At 49.8% G+C, this 23,206-nt stretch overlaps 1 protein-coding gene across 1 annotated transcript in view; it reads right to left on the bottom strand.

Moving 5' to 3' along the window:
* The window catches only part of LOC106572971 (ubiquitin-like modifier-activating enzyme 1), an 88,364-nt gene that overhangs the window by 40,473 nt on the left and 24,685 nt on the right, over positions 1–23,206 (bottom strand). Inside the window, 7 exon segments of the mRNA XM_082962298.1 lie at positions 588–769; positions 3,058–3,275; positions 5,349–5,459; positions 10,901–11,077; positions 18,224–18,370; positions 18,687–18,784; positions 22,943–23,075. Coding sequence (XP_082818424.1) covers positions 588–769; positions 3,058–3,275; positions 5,349–5,459; positions 10,901–11,077; positions 18,224–18,370; positions 18,687–18,784; positions 22,943–23,075 — 1,066 coding nt within the window.

Genomic DNA, 23,206 nt, shown 5'->3' on the forward strand with positions numbered 1-23,206 from the left:
AAAGCCCAGAAATATCTATCATCCTGTTTAATCGTGTAAAGCCCAGAAATATCTATCACCCTGTTTAATCGTGTAAAGCCCAGAAATATCTATCACCCTGTTTAATCGTGTAAAGCCCAGAAATATCTATCACCCTGTTTAATCGTGTAAAGCCCAGAAATATCTATCACCCTGTTTAATCGTGTAAAGCCCAGAAATATCTATCACCCTGTTTAATCGTGTAAAGCCCAGAAATATCTATCACCCTGTTTAATCGTGTAAAGCCCAGAAATATCTATCACCCTGTTTAATCGTGTAAAGCCCAGAAATATCTATCACCCTGTTTAATCGTGTAAAGCCCAGAAATATCTATCACCCTGTTTAATCGTGTAAAGCCCAGAAATATCTATCACCCTGTTTAATCGTGTAAAGCCCAGAAATATCACCCTGTTTAATCGTGTAAAGCCCAGAAATATCACCCTGTTTAATCGTGTAAAGCCCAGAAATATCACCCTGTTTAATCGTGTAGAAACAGGCCAGTCTGTTCTACCTCCGTACGTTACACACAGCAACAAATGGGAGCAGGAAGTCTTTAGAGCGTGTCTTACGTGCGTCGACGTTGTCCAGAGCGTTGGCGACTCCGTGGAGGCTCTCGAAGAAGTCGTCATCGTAGACTCGCTCTGTGTCGGGCCCGACGCGGTTCTGGTGTCCCGTGATCCGAATAGACGGGTTCATCTGCTTCACCGCCGCGGCCGCTGTCTCGCTCTTCATCTTGGTCACATCCCACGGCCTGAACCAAAACACAGCTATTTAAAACACGCAACACTTTCCAAAATATGTGCCAATAAAAGATGAATAATTAAATGGTATTGTTCTCCCTGTATAGGGCACTATGAAATGACCCCAGATCAGTAGAAGGGCACTATGAAATGACCCCAGATCAGTAGTAGGGCACTATGAAATGACCCCAGATCAGTAGAAGGGCACTATGAAATGACCCCAGATCAGTAGTAGGGCACTATGAAATGACCCCAGATCAGTAGAAGGGCACTATGAAATGACCCCAGATCAGTAGAAGGGCACTATGAAATGACCCCAGATCAGTAGAAGGGCACTATGAAATGACCCCAGATCAGTAGAAGGGCACTATGAAATGACCCCAGATCAGTAGAAGGGCACTATGAAATGACCCCAGATCAGTAGAAGGGCACTATGAAATGACCCCAGATCAGTAGAAGGGCACTATGAAATGACCCGAGATCAGTAGTAGGGCACTATGAAATGACCCCAGATCAGTAGTAGGGCACTATGAAATGACCCCAGATCAGTAGTAGGGCACTATGAAATGACCCCAGATCAGTAGAAGGGCACTATGAAATGACCCCAGATCAGTAGTAGGGCACTATGAAATGACCCCAGATCAGTAGTAGGGCACTATGAAATGACCCCAGATCAGTAGTAGGGCACTATGAAATGACCCAGATCAGTAGAGGGCACTATGAAATGACCCCAGATCAGTAGTAGGGCACTATGAAATGACCCGAGATCAGTAGTAGGGCACTATGAAATGACCCCAGATCAGTAGTAGGGCACTATGAAATGACCCCAGATCAGTAGTAGGGCACTATGAAATGACCCCAGATCAGTAGTAGGGCACTATGAAATGACCCCAGATCAGTAGAAGGGCACTATGAAATGACCCCAGATCAGTAGAAGGGCACTATGAAATGACCCCAGATCAGTAGAAGGGCACTATGAAATGACCCCAGATCAGTAGTAGGGCACTATGAAATGACCCCAGATCAGTAGAAGGGCACTATGAAATGACCCCAGATCAGTAGAAGGGCACTATGAAATGACCCCAGATCAGTAGTAGGGCACTATGAAATGACCCCAGATCAGTAGAAGGGCACTATGAAATGACCCCAGATCAGTAGAAGGGCACTATGAAATGACCCCAGATCAGTAGAAGGGCACTATGAAATGACCCCAGATCAGTAGTAGGGCACTATGAAATGACCCCAGATCAGTAGTAGGGCACTATGAAATGACCCCAGATCAGTAGTAGGGCACTATGAAATGACCCCAGATCAGTAGTAGGGCACTATGAAATGACCCCAGATCAGTAGTAGGGCACTATGAAAAGACCCCAGATCAGTAGTAGGGCACTATGAAATGACCCCAGATCAGTAGTAGGGCACTATGAAATGACCCCAGATCAGTAGTAGGGCACTATGAAATGACCCCAGATCAGTAGTAGGGCACTATGAAATGACCCCAGATCAGTAGTAGGGCACTATGAAATGACCCCAGATCAGTAGAAGGGCACTATGAAATGACCCCAGATCAGTAGTAGGGCACTATGAAATGACCCCAGATCAGTAGTATGGCACTATGAAATGACCCCAGATCAGTAGTAGGGCACTATGAAATGACCCCAGATCAGTAGAAGGGCACTATGAAATGACCCCAGATCAGTAGAAGGGCACTATGAAATGACCCCAGATCAGTAGTAGGGCACTATGAAATGACCCCAGATCAGTAGTAGGGCACTATGAAATGACCCCAGATCAGTAGAAGGGCACTATGAAATGACCCCAGATCAGTAGAAGGGCACTATGAAATGACCCCAGATCAGTAGTAGGGCACTATGAAATGACCCCAGATCAGTAGTAGGGCACTATGAAATGACCCCAGATCAGTAGTAGGGCACTATGAAATGACCCCAGATCAGTAGTAGGGCACTATGAAATGACCCCAGATCAGTAGTAGGGCACTATGAAATGACCCCAGATCAGTAGAAGGGCACTATGAAATGACCCCAGATCAGTAGTAGGGCACTATGAAATGACCCCAGATCAGTAGTAGGGCACTATGAAATGACCCCAGATCAGTAGTAGGGCACTATGAAATGACCCCAGATCAGTAGAAGGGCACTATAAATTAAACAGGGTGTCATTAGGAATGCATCCAATGTCTAAAACAGTCAAAACACTGACTAAAGGCCTTAGATAAAAAGAGATGGGGTTTTCACACATTATTTAAAACCTCATTAGTCTCGTCCTCCTCCTCTCTCACCTGAAGAGGAACTGTCTGTTGAGGTTGGATTTCTCTATGGTGTCCATGTCTGTCACAATGACCTCACCCTCCCCGCTGGCCAATCCAATCATGGCAAAGTTCTTCAGCAGCTCACAGCCAATAGCGCCAGCCCCAACCAGGAAGTAGCGCTGTTTAGCCAACTCCTCTTGCAACTGGGAGCCAAAGACAGCGATCTGGCCGTCATAACGACTGTTCCTCTAGAGGGAGGAGGAGGGGGGGAGGAGGGGGTTTAGAGAAACAGGTGTTTAAACTTCTATAACATGTGTTCTGTATCTGCAGGGTCTGGATGTGTGACGGGGGGGTGTGTGTGTGTGTGTGTGTGTGTGTGTGTGTGTGTGTGTGTGTGTGTGTGTGTGTGTGTGTGTGACTGTGTGTGTGTGTGTGTGCGCGCGTTGTGAGATTTTTTTATTGATATGATTTATTTAAGTGTCTGACACCTACCAAAACAGAACAAAATATTTAACAACTTTACGCATATGATAATCGCGACCCAACCGGCTACCGCCTAGCCCCCGCGACCCAACCGGCTACCGCCTAGCCCCCGCGACCCAACCGGCTACCGCCTAGCCCCCGCGACCCAACCGGCTACCGCCTAGCCCCCGCGACCCAACCGGCTACCGCCTAGCCCGCGCGACCCAACCGGCTACCGCCTAGCCCCCGCGACCCACCGGCTACCGCCTAGCCCCCGCGACCCAACCGGCTACCGCCTAGCCCCCGCGACCCAACCGGCTACCGCCTAGCCCGCGCGACCCAACCGGCTACCGCCTAGCCCGCGCGACCCAACCGGCTACCATCTAGTGTGTGCGCGCGCGCGGTAGGTGTGCGTGGGGTAGGTGTGCGTGCGGTAGGTGTGCGTGGGGTAGGTGTGCGTGCGGTAGGTGTGCGTGGGGTAGGTGTGCGTGCGGTAGGTGTGCGTGGGGTAGGTGTGCGTGGGGTAGGTGTGCGTGCGGTAGGTGTGCGCGCGGTAGGTGTGCGCGCGGTAGGTGTGCGCGCGGTAGGTGTGCGCGCGGTAGGTGTGCGCGCAGTAGGTGTGCGCGCAGTAGGTGTGCGCGCAGTAGGTGTGTGCGCAGTAGGTGTGCGCGCAGTAGGTGTGTGCGCAGTAGGTGTGTGCGCGGTAGGTGTGTGCGCGGTAGGTGTGTGCGCGGTAGGTGTGTGCGCGGTAGGTGTGTGCGCGGTAGGTGTGTGCGCGGTAGGTGTGTGCGGGGTAGGTGTATGCGCAGTAGGTGTGTGCGGGGTAGGTGTGTGTGCTGTAGGTGTGTGCGCAGTAGGTGTGTGCGCAGTAGGTGTGTGCGGGGTAGGTGTGTGTGCTGTAGGTGTGTGCGCAGTAGGTGTGTGCGCAGTAGGTGTGTGCGGGGTAGGTGTATGCGCAGTAGGTGTGTGCGGGGTAGGTGTATGCGGGGTAGGTGTGTGCGGGGTAGGTGTGTGCGCGGTAGGTGTGCGCGCGGTAGGTGTGCGCGCGGTAGGTGTGCGCGCGGTAGGTGTGCGCGCAGTAGGTGTGCGCGCAGTAGGTGTGTGCGCAGTAGGTGTGTGCGCAGTAGGTGTGTGCGCAGTAGGTGTGTGCGCAGTAGGTGTGTGCGCAGTAGGTGTGTGCGCAGTAGGTGTGTGCGCAGTAGGTGTGTGCGCAGTAGGTGTGTGCGCAGTAGGTGTGTGTGCAGTAGGTGTGTGTGCAGTAGGTGTGTGTGCGGTAGGTGTGTGTGCGGTAGGTGTGTGTGCGGTAGGTGTGTGTGCAGTAGGTGTGTGTGCAGTAGGTGTGTGTGTGTGCAGTAGGTGTGTGTGCAGTAGGTGTGTGTGTGTGCAGTAGGTGTGTGTGTGCGCAGTAGGTGTGTGCGCAGTAGGTGTGTGCGCAGTAGGTGTGTGCGCGGTAGGTGTGTGTGCAGTAGGTGTGTGTGCAGTAGGTGTGTGTGCAGTAGGTGTGTGTGCAGTAGGTGTGTGTGTGCGCAGTAGGTGTGTGTGTGCGCAGTAGGTGTGTGTGTGCGCAGTAGGTGTGTGTGTGCGCAGTAGGTGTGTGCGCAGTAGGTGTGTGTGCAGTAGGTGTGTGTGTGCGCAGTAGGTGTGTGCGCAGTAGGTGTGTGTGCAGTAGGTGTGTGTGTGCGCAGTAGGTGTGTGCGCAGTAGGTGTGTGCGCAGTAGGTGTGTGTGCAGTAGGTGTGTGTGCAGTAGGTGTGTGTGTGCGCAGTAGGTGTGTGCGCAGTAGGTGTGTGCGCAGTAGGTGTGTGTGCAGTAGGTGTGTGCGCAGTAGGTGTGTGCGCAGTAGGTGTGTGTTATACTCACAGGGGCACAGTCCTCCTCAGTGAGCATGGCTCCACCCTCTTCCTCAGACAGACACTCCAGAGCATCAAAATACAGCCACTGAATTATGGGCATGAACTTCCCTGTACACGCCTAGGACACACACACACACACACACACACACACACACACACACACACACACACACACACAGTTATAATACAGTACAGCCACTGAATTATGGGAATGAACTTCCCTGTAGGGAGTTGTAGTTTTCATTAAGTAAATATTCAGCGCAGAAACATGGTCCAGCTCAGAGACTGATCAGAATCTGTCCGAAATAAGATCATTGAGTTTCTTTGGGCTTGTTTTGGATCTCAGCCTGTCGCCTACCACCCTGTCTTTGGGACAACGACTTCCATTGTTAGAGACATGAGCATCTCCTCATTATATACAGACCTCTGGATGATACACGTTTACACCTGCTACATTAGGATAGAGATACACACAGACCACATGAGAGAGGAATATACACAACATCGAGAGAGAGAGAGAGAGAGACAGTTTGTCTACTTTGAAGAAGTAGTAAAATGGTTTAGTCAGACAGCTCTGCAGCATACTAAGGCAGGCTAGCTATGTACACAACAACGTATCTAATTTGAAGAACAGCTCTGCAGCATACTAAGGCAGGCTAGCTATGTACACAACAACGTATCTAATTTGAAGAACAGCTCTGCAGCGTACTAAGGCAGGCTAGCTATGTACACAACAACGTATCTAATTTGAAGAACAGCTCTGCAGCATACTAAGGCAGGCTAGCTAAACAGGATGACTACAAACAGAGAGTACGAGGAGAACAGAGATAACGTGAGCTGGTTATCTGGCTGCTACTGTCTGAGCACAGATGAGATGACTTTAAGGAAGGAAACATAAAGTCAAAGAAAAACGAAGTAATAGAAAATTGAAATATATTATTTTAGTAATTTACTGTTGTTCTATTGATGTCTTCCCAATGTAGACCTGGAATATTTTAAATGATTTTGACAATTGAACGCTGACCATTTTGAGATTTGGAATTCCCATTAAGAAGCTCTACAGTCATAGTAGTGTCATTATTTCATAATATGTTAAAAAATAAAGAATTTGAAACCAAAAACGGGGATTATTTTTTTGTGATAAATCGAGCCGACCTGAAAAACCACCAAAATGATTCAGAACGTGAACACACCGCTGTAACAGCGACTGCATCAACTTCCCTGTACATGCCGAGAGAGGAGACAGTCAGGGTCCTGAGGCTTAGGTGGGAGGGTTGTTTAACTTACACAAGATCAGTACAACAGTTAGCCTGAGCCAGAACGGTCCATAAGGGTCCATAAGGGCCAATAAAATCAAATGTTACTTGTCACATGCGCCGAATACAAAAAAAGGTTAAGACATTAAAGTGAAATGCTTATTTATTTATTTTTTATTTAACTAGGCAAGTTAGTTAAGAACAAATTCTTATTTACAATGACGGCCTACCCTAGACAAACCCGGACACTGGGCCAATTGTGCGTCGCCCTATGGGACTCCCAACCACGGCCGGGTGTGACACGGCCTGGACTTGAACCAGGGACTGTGGTGACTCCTCTAGCACGTGTGTATTTGTAAATAACAGCTGGTGGACGATATCTAAGGAAGTCTCGAGGTTTTGCTCGCCTGAGGTAGAGTTTCTCATCATAAGCTGCAGACCACACTATCTACCTAGAGAGTTTTCATCTATATTCTTTGTAGCTGTTTACATACCACCACAGTCAGAGGCTGGCACTAAGACAGCATTGAATGAGCTGTATTCCACCATAAGCAAACAAGAAAACGCTCACCCAGAGGCGACGCTCCTAGTAGCCGGGGACTTTAATGCAGGGAACCTTGAATCTGTTTTACCTCATTTCTATCAGCATGTTACATGTGCAACCAGAGGGAAAAAAAACTCTGGACCACCTTTAGTCCACACACGGAGACGCATACAAAACTCTCCCTCGCCCTCCATTTGGCAAATCTGACCACAATTCTATCCTCCTGATTCCTGCTTACAAGCAAAAATTAAAGCAGGAAGCACCAGTGCCTCGGTCTATAAAAAAAGTGGTCAGATGAAGCAGATGCTAAACTACAGGACTGTTTTGCTAACACAGACGGGAATATGTTCCTGGATTCTTCCAACGGCATTGAGGAGGACACCACATCAGTCATTTGCTTCATCAATAAGTACAATGATGACATCATCCCCACAGTGACCGTACGTACATACCGCAACCAGAAGCCATGGATTACAGGCAACATCCGCACTGACCTAAAGGCTAAAAAGCTGCCGCTTTCAAGAAGCGGGATTCTAACCCGGACGCTTATAAGAAATCCCGCTACGCCCTCCGAACCATCAAACAGGCAAAGCGTCAATACGGGACAAAGATCGAGGCATACTACTCCGGTTCCTGTGATGTGGCAGGGCTTGCAAACCATTACAGACTACAAAGGGAAGCACAGCCGCGAGCTGCCCAGTGACACGAGCCTACCAGACGAGCTAAACTACTTCTATGCTCGCTTCGAGGCAAGCAACACTGAAAGCATGCATGAGAGCAGCAGCTGTTCCGGACGACTGTGTGATCACGCTCTCCGTAGCCGACGTGAGAAAGACCTTTAAGCAGGTCAACATACATAAGGCCGCGGGGCCAGACGGATTACCAGGACGTGTGCTCTGGGCATGTGCATGTGCTGACCAACTGGCAGGTGTCTTCACTAACATTTTCAACATGTCCCTGATTGAGTCTGTAATACCAACATGTTTTAAGCAGACCACCATAGTGCCTGTGCCCAAGAACACTAAGGTAACCTGCCTAAATGACTACTGACCCGTAGCACACACATCTGTAGCCATGAAACGCTTTGAAAGGCTGGTCATGGCTCATATCAACACCATCATCCCAAAAACCCTAGACCCACTCCAATTTGCATACCGCCCAAACAGATCGACAGATGATGCAATCTCAATCTCACTCCACACTGTTCTTTCCCACCTGGACAAAAGGAACACCTATGTGAGAATGCTATTCATTGACTACAGCTCAGCGTTCAACACCATAGTACCCTCAAAGCTCATCACTAAGCTAAGGACCCTGGGACTAAACACCACCCTCTGCAACGGGATCCTGGACTTCCTGTCCCCAGGTGGTGAGGGTAGGTAACAACACATCTGCCATGCTGATCCTCAACACAGGGGCACCTCAGAGGTGCGTGCTCAGTCCCCTCCTGTACTTCCTGTTCACTCATGACTGCACGGCCAGCACAACTACAACACCATCATTAAGTTTGCTGATCACCAACAACGACGATACAGCCTATAGGGAGGTCAGAGACCTGGCCGTGTGGTGCCAGGACAATACTACCTCAACGTGATCAAGACAAAGGAGATGATTGTGGACAACAGGAAAAGGAGGACCGAGCACGCCACCATTCTCATCGAAGGGGCTGCAGTGGAGCAGGTTGAGATCTTCAAGTTCCTTGGTGTCCACATCACCAACAAACTAACGTGGTCCAAACACACCAAGAAGTGGTGAAGAGGGCACGACAAAACCTATTGTCCCTCAGGAGACTGAAAAGATTTGGCATGGGTCCTCAGATCCTCAAAAGGTTCTACAGCTGCACCATCGAGAGCATCCTGACTGGTTGCATCACTGCCTGGTATGGTAACTGCTCGGCCTCCGACCGCAAGACACTACAGAGGGTAACGCGTACGGCCCAGTACATCACTGGGGCCAAGCTTCCTGCCATCCAGGACCTCTATACCAGGTGGTGTCAGAAGAAGGCCCAAAAAATTATCAAAGACTCCAGACACCCTAGTCATAGACTGTTCTCTCTGCTACCACATGGCAAGCGGTACCTGAGTGCCAAGTCTAGGTCCAAAAGGCTTCTTAACAGTTCTACCCCCAAGACATAAGCCTCCTGAACAGCTAATCAAATGGCTACCCAGACTATTCACATTGACACCCCCCCACCCCTCTTTTACACCGCTGCTACTCTCTGTGTCATTATCTATGCATAGTCACTTTAATAACTCTACCTACATGTACATATTACCTCAACTAACCGGTGGCCCCGCATATTGACTCTGTACCGGTACCCCCTGTATATAGCCTCCACATTGACTCTGTACCGGTAGCCCCTGTATATAGCCTCCACATTGACTCTGTACCGGTACCCCCCTGTATATAGCCTCCACATTGACTCTGTACCGGTACCCCCTGTATATAGCCTCCACAATGACTCTGTACCGGTACCCCCTGTATATAGCCTCCACATTGACTCTGTACCGGTACCCCCTGTATATAGCCTCCACATTGACTCTGTACCGGTACCCCCTGTATATAGCCTCCACATTGACTCTGTACCGGTACCCCCTGTATATAGCCTCCACATTGACTCTGTACCGGTACCCCCTGTATATAGCCTCCACATTGACTCTGTACCGGTACCCCCCTGTATATAGCCTCCACATTGACTCTGTACCGTAACACCCTGTATATAGCCTCCACATTTGACTCTGTACCGGTACCCCCTGTATATAGCCTCCACATTGACTCTGTACCGGTACCCCCTGTATATAGTCTCCACATTGACTCTGTACCGGTACCCCCTGTATATAGCCTCCACATTGACTCTGTACCGGTACCCCCTGTATATAGCATCCACATTGACTCTGTACCGGTTCCCTGTATATAGCCTCCACATTGACTCTGTACCGTAATACCCTGTATATAGCCTCCACATTGACTCTGTACCGGTGCCCCCTGTATATAGCCTCCACATTGACTCTGTACCGTAATACCCTGTATATAGCCTCCACATTGACTCTGTACCGGTACCCCCTGTATATAGCCTCCACATTGACTCTGTACCGGTACCCCCTGTATATAGCCTCCACATTGACTCTGTACCTCTAATACCCTGTATATAGCCTCCACATTGACTCTGTACCGGTACCCCCTGTATATAGCCTCCACATTGACTCTGTATCGGTACCCCCTGTATATAGCCTCCACATTGACTCTGTACCGGTACCCCCTGTATATAGCCTCCACATTGACTCTGTACCGGTACCCCCTGTATATAGCCTCCACATTGACTCTGTACCTCTAATACCCTGTATATAGCCTCCACATTGACTCTGTACCGGTACCCCCTGTATATAGCCTCCACATTGACTCTGTACCTCTAATACCCTGTATATAGCCTCCACATTGACTCTGTACCGTAATACCCTGTATATAGCCTCCACATTGTTATTTACTGCTGCTTTTAAATGATGTGATCCTTTTACTTCTTATTCGTATTTGTTGAACTGCACTGTTGGTTATGGGCTGGTAAGTCAGCATTTCACTGTTGTAATCGACGCATGTGACTAATAAAATTTGATTTATTGAGGGAGTACAGACACTATTCTCTCCCCCACAATAACAAAGTGTTGGACAACAAAGAACAAGCACCACATCCCCCCTCACACGTCCGAACATATCAGAGAGCAGAAACAGTTCTGACAAGACCTGAAGGGAGCATCTCCTTACCTTCAGAACTTCCTGTGCGGCCAGTCCACCTATGAAAGCGTTGAGTGGTGCCAGGTCGCCGGCGGAGACAAAGGCTAGTTTCTTAATGAGCTTGTCATCCAGCTCGTCCACCTTGGCTGACCCCGTCTGGCTGGAGTTCACCTCTTTAGCCAGGGACACCAACTCCTCTCCATCAGCCTGGAACACACAGCAAACCATTACATTAGAAGCACTCACTAACTTTTAAAATGGTAGCTTAAAAAAAGGAAACAGTCAATTTGTACTAGCATTTGATAGTTTGAAAAAATATATATATATATATTTTTTTTAAAGCTAGGCAGGACACTGTGGGTGTTGCTAGATAACTAGAATAAAGAAGTTAAAAACACACACTAGGGAAATAGGAAAATAAGCTTAACATATTTACTCAGTCACAAGATTCTGCATGAGCTTTTCACAAATAACCAGTCCAATGGGAATGAATGGGATAATCAGTGTGTGTCAGGTAGGGTTGAGCGCTATCCAGATTTACCTTCTTTCGTCCTTGGATTTACAGTATTACCCGCTTCGTACACAAGGGGGTGCCAGAAAACGCAGAAAAAGGCCATTGGGTGTCTATTACCAGAAAACTAACAAAATGTGCACAAGTAATAGCAAATGTCCATGGAGGCTGCTAGCTAAATATGCTAACGACCGCAAACAGAAAAAAAAATATATATAAAAATTGCCAAGACAGGAAGTCCAGCACAAAGTTATACATAAATACGTAGGAGCTACCGAATGTCATTTACAAGCGAATGTAATCGAGAGACATTGTGCAAACAGCCATCACGGTGAGGGGCTGCTGTCAACATACAGACTCAAATCTAACAGCCATCACAGTGAGGGGCTGCTGTCAACATACAGACTCAAATCTAACAGCCATCACAGTGAGGGGCTGCTGTCAACATACAGACTCAAATCTAACAGCCATCACAGTGAGGGGCTGCTGTCAACATACAGACTCAAATCTAACAGCCATCACAGTGAGGGGCTGCTGTCAACATACAGACTCAAATCTAACAGCCATCACAGTGAGGGGCTGCTGTCAACATACAGACTCAAATCTAACAGCCATCACAGTGAGGGGCTGCTGTCAACATTCGAATCTCTGGCCACTTTAATAATTAGATGTAATAAATGTATCACTAGCCACTTTAACCTGTTAGGGCTAGGGGGCAGTATTGACACGGCTGGATAAAAAACATACCCGATTTAATCTGGTTACCACTCCTACCCAGTAACTAGAATATGCATATACTTATTACATATGGATAGAAAACACCCTAAAGTTTCTAAAACTGTTTGAATGGTGTCTGTGAGTATAACAGAACTCAAATGGCAGGTCAAAACCTGAGAGATTCCTTTACAGGAAGTGGCCTGTCTGACCATTTCTTGAACTTCTTTTCCATCTCTATCTTTTACTAAGGATCTCTGCTCTAACGTGACACTTCCTACGTCGTCCATAGGCGCTCAGAGCCCGGGAAAAACCTGAATGTCGTCATCCCAGCCCCAGGCTGAAACACATTATCGCCTTTCTCAAGTGGCCGATCAAGGGACTCTGGGCTTAGGCGCGTGACCCGACCGCCCCCGTCTTTGTGATTTTTTCCTCTGTTTGCCGAAAAGGAGATTCCCGGTCGGAATATTATCGCTTTTCTACGAGAAAAATGGCATAAAAATTGATTTTAAACAGCGGTTGACATGCTTCGAAGTACGGTAATGGAATATTTAGATTTTTTTTGTCACGAATTGCGCCATGCGCGCGACCCTTCTTTACCATTTCGGATAGTGTCTGGAACGCACGAACAAAACGCCGCTATTAGGATATAACGATGGATTATTTTGGACCAAACCAACATTTGTTATTGAAGTAGCAGTCCTGGGAGTGCATTCTGACGAAGACAACAAAAGGTAATCAAACTTTTATAATAGTAAATCTGATTTTGGTGAAGGCTAAACCTGCCGGGTGTCTAAATAGCTAGCCCCGTGATGCCTGGGCTATGTACTTAGCACATTTTGCAATATTCTTTCACCAAAAAGCTATTTTAAAATCGGACATATCGAGTGCATAGAGGAGGTCTGTATCTATAATTCTTAAAATAATTGTTATGCTTTTTGTGAACGTTTATCGTGAGTAATTTAGTAAAATGTTAGCGAATTCCCCGGAAGTTTGCGGGGGGTATGCTAGTTCTGAACGTCACATGCTAATGTAAAAAGCTGGTTTTTGATATAAATATGAACTTGATTGAACAAAACATGCATGTATTGTATAACATAATGTCCTAGGGTTGTCATCTGATGAAGATCATCAAAGGTTAGTGCTGCATTTAGCTGTCTTCTGGGTTTTGGTGACATTATATGCTAGCTTGAAAAATGGGTGTCTGATTATTTCTGGCTTGGTACTCTGCTGACATAATCTAATGTTTTGCTTTCGTTGTAAAGCCTTTTTGAAATCGGACAGTGTGGTTAAATTAACGAGAGTCTTGTCTTTAAATAGCTGTAAAATAGTCATATGTTTGAGAAATTGAAGTAATAGGATTTTTAAGGTTTTGAAAATCGCGCCACAGGCTTCAAGTGGCTGTTACGTAGGTGGGACGAATTCGTCCCGCCTAGCCCAGAGAGGTTAAACAATGCCACTTTATATAATGTTTTCATACCCTACATTACTCATCTCATATGTATATACTGTACTCTATACCATCTACTGCATCTTGCCTATGCCGTTCAGCCATCACTCATTTATATATTTTTATGTACATATTCGTATTCATTCCTTTAGATGTGTGTGTATTTGGTAGTTGTTTGGGAATTGTTAGATATTACTGCACGGTCGGAACTAGAAGCACAAGCATTTCGCTACACTCACAATAGCACCTGCTGCTAACCGCGTGTACCAATAGCACCTGCTGCTAACCGCGTGTACCAATAGCACCTGCTGCTAACCGCGTGTACCAATAGCACCTGCTGCTAACCGCGTGTACCAATAGCACCTGCTGCTAACCGCGTGTACCAATAGCACCTGCTGCTAACCGCGTGTACCAATAGCACCTGCTGCTAACCGCGTGTACCAATAGCACCTGCTGCTAACCGCGTGTACCAATAGCACCTGCTGCTAACCGCGTGTACCAATAGCACCTGCTGCTAACCGCGTGTACCAATAGCACCTGCTGCTAACCGCGTGTACCAATAGCACCTGCTGCTAACCGCGTGTACCAATAGCACCTGCTGCTAACCGCGTGTACCAATAGCACCTGCTGCTAACCGCGTGACCAATAGCACCTGCTGCTAACCGCGTGACCAATAGCACCTGCTGCTAACCGCGTGACCAATAGCACCTGCTGCTAACCGCGTGACCAATAGCACCTGCTGCTAACCGCGTGACCAATAGCACCTGCTAACCGCGTGTACGTGACCAATAGCACCTGCTAACCGCGTGTACGTGACCAATAGCACCTGCTAACCGCGTGTACGTGACCAATAGCACCTGCTAACCGCGTGTACGTGACCAATAGCACCTGCTAACCGCGTGTACGTGACCAATAGCACCTGCTAACCGCGTGTACGTGACCAATAGCACCTGCTAACCGCGTGTACGTGACCAATAGCACCTGCTAAGCGCGTGTACGTGACCAATAGCATCTGCTAAGCGCGTGTACGTGACCAATAGAATCTGCTAAGCGCGTGTACGTGACCAATAGCATCTGCTAAGCACGTGTACGTGACCAATAGAATCTGCTAAGCACGTGTACGCGACCAATAGCATCTGCTAAGCCGTGACGTGACCAATAGCATCTGCTAAGCACGTGTACGTGACCAATAGCATCTGCTAAGCACGTGTACGTGACCAATAGCATCTGCTAAGCACGTGTACGTGACCAATAGCATCTGCTAAGCACGTGTACGTGACCAATAGCATCTGCTAAGCACGTGTACGTGACCAATAGCATCTGCTAAGCACGTGTACGTGACCAATAGCATCTGCTAAGCACGTGTACGTGACCAATAGCATCTGCTAAGCACGTGTACGTGACCAATAGCATCTGCTAAGCACGTGTACGTGACCAATAGCATCTGCTAAGCACGTGTACGTGACCAATAGCATCTGCTAAGCACGTGTACGTGACCAATAGCATCTGCTAAGCACGTGTACGTGACCAATAGCACCTGCTAAGCACGTGTACGTGACCAATAGCACCTGCTAACCGTGTACGTGACCAATAGCACCTGCTAACCGTGTCGTGACCAATAGCACCTGCTAACCGCGTGTACCAATAGCACCTGCTGCTAACCGCTGTGCGTGACCAATAGCACCTGCTGCTAACCGCGTGTACCAATAGCACGCTGCTAACCGCGTGACCAATAGCACCTGCTGCTAACCGCGTGTACCAATAGCACCTGCTGCTAACCGCGTGTACCAATAGCACCGCTGCTAACCGCGTGACCAATAGCACCGCTGCTAACCGCGTGACCAATAGCACCGCTGCTAACCGCGTGACCAATAGCACCTGCTGCTAACCGCGTGACCAATAGCACCTGCTAACCGCGTGACCAATAGCACCTGCTAACCGCGTGACCAATAGCACCTGCTAACCGCGTGACCAATAGCACCTGCTAACCGCGTGTACGTGACCAATAGCACCTGCTAACCGCGTGTACGTGACCAATAGCACCTGCTAACCGCGTGTACGTGACCAATAGCACCTGCTAACCGCGTGTACGTGACCAATAGCACCTGCTAACCGCGTGTACGTGACCAATAGCACCTGCTAACCGCGTGTACGTGACCAATAGCACCTGCTAACCGCGTGTACGTGCCAATAGCACCTGCTAACCGCGTGTACGTGACCAAAAGCATCTGCTAAGCGCGTGTACGTGACCAATAGAATCTGCTAAGCGCGTGTACGTGACCAATAGCATCTGCTAAGCACGTGTACGTGACCAATAGAATCTGCTAAGCACGTGTACGCGACCAATAGCATCTGCTAACCGCGTGTACGCGACCAATAGCATCTGCTAACCGCGTGTACGCGACCAATAGCATCTGCTAACCGCGTGTACGCGACCAATAGCATCTGCTAAGCGCGTGTACGCGACCAATAGCATCTGCTAAGCGCGTGTACGCGACCAATAGCATCTGCTAAGCACGTGTATGTGACCAATAGCATCTGCTAAGCACGTGTATGTGACCAATAGCATCTGCTAAGCACGTGTACGTGACCAATAGCATCTGCTAAGCACGTGTACGTGACCAATAGCATCTGCTAAGCACGTGTACGTGACCAATAGCATCTGCTAACCAGGTGTATGTGACCAATAGCATCTGCTAACCACGTGTATGTGACCAATAGCATCTGCTAACCACGTGTATGTGACCAATAGCATCTGCTAAGCACGTGTACGTGACCAATAGCATCTGCTAAGCACGTGTACGTGACCAATAGCATCTGCTAAGCACGTGTACGTGACCAATAGCATCTGCTAAGCACGTGTACGTGACCAATAGCATCTGCTAAGCACGTGTACGTGACCAATAGCATCTGCTAAGCACGTGTACGTGACCAATAGCATCTGCTAAGCACGTGTATGTGACCAATAGCACTCTGCTAACCGCGAGCCGTGTACGTGACCAATAGCATCTGCTAAGCGGACCGCCCTGCTACCGGTGACCAATAGCATCTGCTAAGCACGTGTACGTGACCAATAGCAGCCTGCTAACCGCGTGTGACCAATAGCATCTGCTAAGCACGTGTATGTGACCAATAGCACCTGCTAACCGCGTGACCAATAGCACCTGCTAACCGCGTGACCAATAGCACCTGCTAACCGCGTGACCAATAGCACCTGCTAACCGCGTGACCAATAGCACCTGCTAACCGCGTGACCAATAGCACCTGCTAACCGCGTGACCAATAGCACCTGCTAACCGCGTGACCAATAGCACCTGCTAACCGCGTGACCAATAGCACCTGCTAACCGCGTGACCAATAGCACCTGCTAACCGCGTGACCAATAGCACCTGCTAACCGCGTGACCAATAGCACCTGCTAACCGCGTGACCAATAGCACCTGCTAACCGCGTGACCAATAGCATCTGCTAAGCGCGTGTACGTGACCAATAGCATCTGCTAAGCACGTGTACGTGACCAATAGCATCTGCTAAGCACGCGTATGTGACCAATAGCATCTGCTAAGCACGTGTATGTGACCAATAGCATCTGCTAAGCACGTGTATGTGACCAATAGCATCTGCTAAGCACGTGTACGTGACCAATAGCATCTGCTAAGCACGTGTACGTGACCAATAGCATCTGCTAAGCACGTGTACGTGACCAATAGCATCTGCTAAGCACGTGTATGTGACCAATAGCATCTGCTAACCACGTGTATGTGACCAATAGCATCTGCTAAGCACGTGTATGTGACCAATAGCATCTGCTAAGCACGTGTATGTGACCAATAGCATCTGCTAAGCACGTGTATGTGACCAATAGCATCTGCTAAGCACGTGTATGTGACCAATAGCATCTGCTAAGCACGTGTATGTGACCAATAGCATCTGCTAAGCACGTGTATGTGACCAATAGCATCTGCTAAGCACGTGTATGTGACCAATAGCATCTGCTAAGCACGTGTATGTGACCAATAGCATCTGCTAAGCACGTGTATGTGACCAATAGCATCTGCTAAGCACGTGTATGTGACCAATAGCATCTGCTAAGCACGTGTATGTGACCAATAGCATCTGCTAAGCACGTGTATGTGACCAATAGCATCTGCTAAGCACGTGTATGTGACCAATAGCATCTGCTAAGCACGTGTATGTGACCAATAGCATCTGCTAACCACGTGTATGTGACCAATAGCATCTGCTAACCACGTGTATGTGACCAATAACATTTGATTTGAAATGAACAGTACTGTCTCTGGAGCAGCATGTGTACACGCTGTGTGTGTGTGTGTGTGTGTGTGTGTACACATGCTAGGGCAACAGGCCTGCCTGCTCTGAGATGACGGGCCAAGAATGGAGAAGAGAAAAATGCAAAGACATTGGCATCTGTACAGATGCCTCCTCCAACACGGCAGACAGCCAACACACTAGGATGCCCAGTCACCTTGTTAATTCAGACACTTAGATAACTAGCAAGTTAAACTTACAGGTTACATTAAAACACAATTCTGCATTTTTTCACACAAGGGAAAAATAAAATAAAGGCATAACAAGTTATGCTTTGGCAGCCTGCGGTGTTTCCTCTGGTAGCTGTGTAGAGCCTGGAAGCCCAGGTACAGGTGTGTGTGTATGTGTACCTGGCACCAGGCCTTGGGAAGCCTGCGGTGTTTCCTCTGGTAGCTGTGTAGAGCCTGGAAGCCCAGGTGAAGCTGTGCTGGTCGCTCAAACTTAGCAAAGTCTGTGAGCACAAACTCTGGCTCTGCCATTGATGCAGTCAGGGGTTTCTACAGAGAGAGAGAGAGGGGGGGGGGGGGAGAACGACAGAAATAAGAGCCAGAGAAAGGGCAGGGGGTTGCTTCTGGCTAGTAGTTGACAGGATAACTACTGGTGGAATAGCCATATGCATTCAGATGGGTCCCAGTAACAGAGGCTGTGTTGCCCAACTCTGATCGTTTTATTCTTTTGACCAAATCAGATCCAACTCTTGCAAATAATAGGGCAAAAGATCAGAATTAGACTGCTTGTGTAAACGCAGCCAAAACGTTCTAATGAGAACCTGGCCACCACACCACGACATCAGGACAACGTGGAGGTACTTACGAAGGTCACCTTCTGGGGCATCTTGACCTGAGAGACGATGCCTCCCCTCACGTAGTCGGAGAACCCTGTGGTGTCACAGATACTGAAGGTGTAGGGGCCTGGACGGAGAGAGAGACACAGAGAGAGAGAGAGAGAGGGGGACACAGACAGAGAGAGAGAGAGAGAGAGAGACACAGAGAGAGAGAGAGACACAGAGAGAGAGAGAGACACAGAGAGAGAGAGAGACACAGAGAGAGAGAGAGACACAGAGAGAGAGAGAGAGAGACACAGAGAGAGAGAGACACAGAGAGAGAGAGAGAGAGAGAGAGACAGAGAGACACAGAGAGAGAGAGAGACACAGAGAGAGAGAGAGGCACAGAGAGAGGAGAGGCAGAGAGAGAGAGACACAGAGAGAGAGAGAGACACAGAGAGAGAGAGAGGCAGAGAGAGAGAGAGGCAGAGAGAGAGAGAGGCAGAGAGAGAGAGAGGCAGAGAGAGAGAGAGAGAGAGACACAGAGAGAGAGAGAGACACAGAGAGAGAGAGAGACACAGAGAGAGAGAGAGCACAGAGAGAGAGAGAGAGAGACAGAGAGACACAGAGAGAGAGACAGAGAGACACAGAGAGAGAGACACAGAGAGAGAGAGAGAGACAGAGAGAGAGAGAGAGACACAGAGAGAGAGAGAGACACAGAGAGAGAGGGACACAGAGACAGAGAGACACAGAGAGAGAGGGACACAGAGAGAGAGGGACACAGAGACAGAGAGACACAGAGGGGACACAGAGAGAGAGAGAGAGGGGACACAGACAGAGAGAGAGAGAGAGAGAGGCAGAGAGAGAGAGAGAGAGACACAGAGAGAGAGAGAGACACAGAGAGAGAGAGAGACACAGAGAGAGAGAGAGAGACAGAGAGACACAAGAGAGAGAGAGAGAGAGAGAGAGACACAGAGAGAGAGAGAGAGAGAGAGAGGCAGAGAGAGAGAGAGAGAGCACAGAGAGAGAGAGAGACACAGAGAGAGAGAGAGACACAGAGAGAGAGAGAGACACAGAGAGAGAGAGAGAGAGACAGAGAGACACAGAGAGAGAGACACAGAGAGAGAGAGAGAGACACAGAGCGAGAGAGAGAGAGACACAGAGAGAGAGGGACACAGAGACAGAGGGACACAGAGAGAGGGGGACACAGAGAGAGGGGGACACAGAGAGAGGGGACACAGAGAGGGGACACAGAGACAGAGGGACACAGAGACAGAGGGACACAGAGACAGAGGGACACAGAGACAGAGGGACACAGAGACAGAGGGACACAGAGACAGAGGGACACAGAGACAGAGGGACACAGAGACAGAGGGACACAGAGACAGAGGGACACAGAGACAGAGGGACACAGAGACAGAGGGACACAGAGACAGAGGGACACAGAGACAGAGGGACACAGAGACAGAGGGACACAGAGAGAGAGGGACACAGAGAGAGAGAGACACAGAGACAGAGGGACACAGAGACAGAGGGACACAGAGACAGAGGGACACAGAGACAGAGGGACACAGAGACAGAGGGACACAGAGACAGAGGGACACAGAGACAGAGGGACACAGAGACAGAGGGACACAGAGACAGAGGGACACAGAGAGAGAGGGACACAGAGAGAGAGGGACACAGAGAGAGAGGGACACAGAGAGAGAGGGACACAGAGAGAGAGGGACACAGAGAGAGAGGGACACAGAGACAGAGAGAGGGACAGAGAGAGGGACAGAGAGAGGGAGAGAGAGGGACAGAGAGAGAGAGAGAGAGGGACAGAGAGAGAGAGAGAGAGGGACAGAGAGAGAGAGAGAGAGAGAGAGAGAGAGAGAGAGAGAGAGGGACAGAGAGAGAGAGAGAGAGAGGGACAGAGAGAGAGAGAGAGAGAGGGACAGAGAGAGAGAGAGAGAGAGGGACAGAGAGAGAGAGAGAGAGAGGGACAGAGAGAGAGAGAGAGGGACACAGAGAGAGAGAGAGGGACACAGAGAGAGAGAGGGACACAGAGAGAGAGAGAGAGGGACACAGAGAGAGAGAGAGAGGGACACAGAGAGAGAGAGAGAGGGACACAGAGAGAGAGAGAGAGGGACACAGAGAGAGAGAGAGAGGGACACAGAGAGAGAGAGAGAGGGACACAGAGAGAGAGAGAGAGGGACACAGAGAGAGAGAGAGAGGGACACAGAGAGAGAGAGAGAGGGACACAGAGAGAGAGAGAGAGGGACACAGAGAGAGAGAGAGAGAGAGAGCACAGAGACAGAGACGAGAGAGGAGACAGAGAGAGACGAGAGAGGGGGACAGAGAGAGGGGGACAGAGAGAGGGGGACAGAGAGAGGGGGACAGAGAGAGGGGGACAGAGAGAGGGGGACAGAGAGAGGGGGACAGAGAGAGGGGGACAGAGAGAGGGGGACAGAGAGAGGGGGACAGAGAGAGGGGGACAGAGAGAGGGGGACAGAGAGAGGGGGACAGAGAGAGGGGGACAGAGAGAGGGGGACAGAGAGAGGGGGACAGAGAGAGGGGGACAGAGAGAGGGGGACAGAGAGAGGGGGACAGAGAGAGGGGGACAGAGAGAGAGAGGGAGGGATGAATGGAATGCCTTTAGAAGATGTAGCCTGGTTCCCCAGACCCCGACAGTAGCTAGCCTGCTTCCCCAGACCCCGACAGTAGCTAGCCTGCTTCCCCAGACCCCGACAGTAGCTAGCCTGCTTCCCCAGACCCCGACAGTAGCTAGCCTGCTTCCCCAGACCCCGACAGTAGCTAGCCTGCTTCCCCAGACCCCGACAGTAGCTAGCCTGCTTCCCCAGACCCCGACAGTAGCTAGCCTGCTTCCCCAGACCCCGACAGTAGCTAGCCTGCTTCCCCAGACCCCGACAGTAGCTAGCCTGCTTCCCCAGACCCCGACAGTAGCTAGCCTGCTTCCCCAGACCCCGACAGTAGCTAGCCTGCTTCCCCAGACCCCGACAGTAGCTAGCCTGCTTCCCCAGACCCCGACAGTAGCTAGCCTGCTTCCCCAGACCCCGACAGTAGCTAGCCTGGTTCCCCAGACCCCGACAGTAGCTAGCCTGCTTCCCCAGACCCCGACACGAGCTAGCCTGGTTCCCCAGACCCCGACACGAGCTAGCCTGGTTCCCCAGACCCCGACAGTAGCTAGCCTGGTTCCCCAGACCCCGACAGTAGCTAGCCTGCTTCCCCAGACCCCGACAGTAGCTAGCCTGCTTCCCCAGACCCCGACAGTAGCTAGCCTGCTTCCCCAGACCCCGACAGTAGCTAGCCTGGTTCCCCAGACCCCGACAGTAGCTAGCCTGCTTCCCCAGACCCCGACAGTAGCTAGCCTGCTTCCCCAGACCCCGACAGTAGCTAGCCTGCTTCCCCAGACCCCGACAGTAGCTAGCCTGCTTCCCCAGACCCCGACAGTAGCTAGCCTGCTTCCCCAGACCCCGACAGTAGCTAGCCTGCTTCCCCAGACCCCGACAGTAGCTAGCCTGCTTCCCCAGACCCCGACAGTAGCTAGCCTGCTTCCCCAGACCCCGACAGTAGCTAGCCTGGTTCCCCAGACCCCGACAGTAGCTAGCCTGCTTCCCCAGACCCCGACAGTAGCTAGCCTGCTTCCCCAGACCCCGACAGTAGCTAGCCTGCTTCCCCAGACCCCGACAGTAGCTAGCCTGCTTCCCCAGACCCCGACAGTAGCTAGCCTGCTTCCCCAGACCCCGACAGTAGCTAGCCTGCTTCCCCAGACCCCGACAGTAGCTAGCCTGGTTCCCCAGACCCCGACAGTAGCTAGCCTGGTTCCCCAACCCACGACGACACAAAGTGAGGGGCATCCTACGAAGCAGGTTTGAGTGGTTTCCGAGGTAACTTCATCCAACTGAGATCAACTCGGGTTAAACGGTCATATGAAAGTGGCTCACCTTTTTAAAAAAAAGACTTCCACAGCCTGCTGAATTTACAAGATAACTTCTCTCTCTCATTTTGGCACAAATGGAAATGTGGCCCTGACTCGCCCATGGCTTGCTGTTTCAGCATCGTCTCAAAAAGAAGAATTTGGCATTCGACTAGGGCCGTGCACGCGCAGTTACACGTCTGCTAGACTTAACAGGAGGTGGATGAGCACTGTAGTAGTATGGATGAAGCCTGAGCTGGAATGTGAAGCTAACTTGAAGCTGGCCAGCTTTAGAAAAACCAGAGTAGATCTAGCTTACTTCGTAGCATAACGATCTGAGACCAGGCTATGACGGTACTAAGTATTGATATAAAGGATATGACTCACCCAGGGTCTTGATTTCTACTGGCTGGCAGCCGTTGAGCTCCGTCATGCCCTGGACCTCGGTGAAGGTCACAAAGTCTCCGCTCTCAAACCCGTGGCGAGCCTCGTCTAGACATGTCACCACGCCTGAAGCATCCTACACACAACGACAAGAGAGGGATTTGAGAGGCACAAAATGTCCCCTACAAAGACAGAGAAACTACTCTGAAGCAGGTATGAGATCAGCACAACATAGAAAAACCCAGATGAGTGGTAATCAGATAGGAG

The sequence above is a fragment of the Salmo salar genome, chromosome 15 (genome assembly GCF_965601325.2).
Source record: "Salmo salar chromosome 15, fSalSal1, whole genome shotgun sequence".
NCBI lineage: Eukaryota > Metazoa > Chordata > Actinopteri > Salmoniformes > Salmonidae > Salmo > Salmo salar.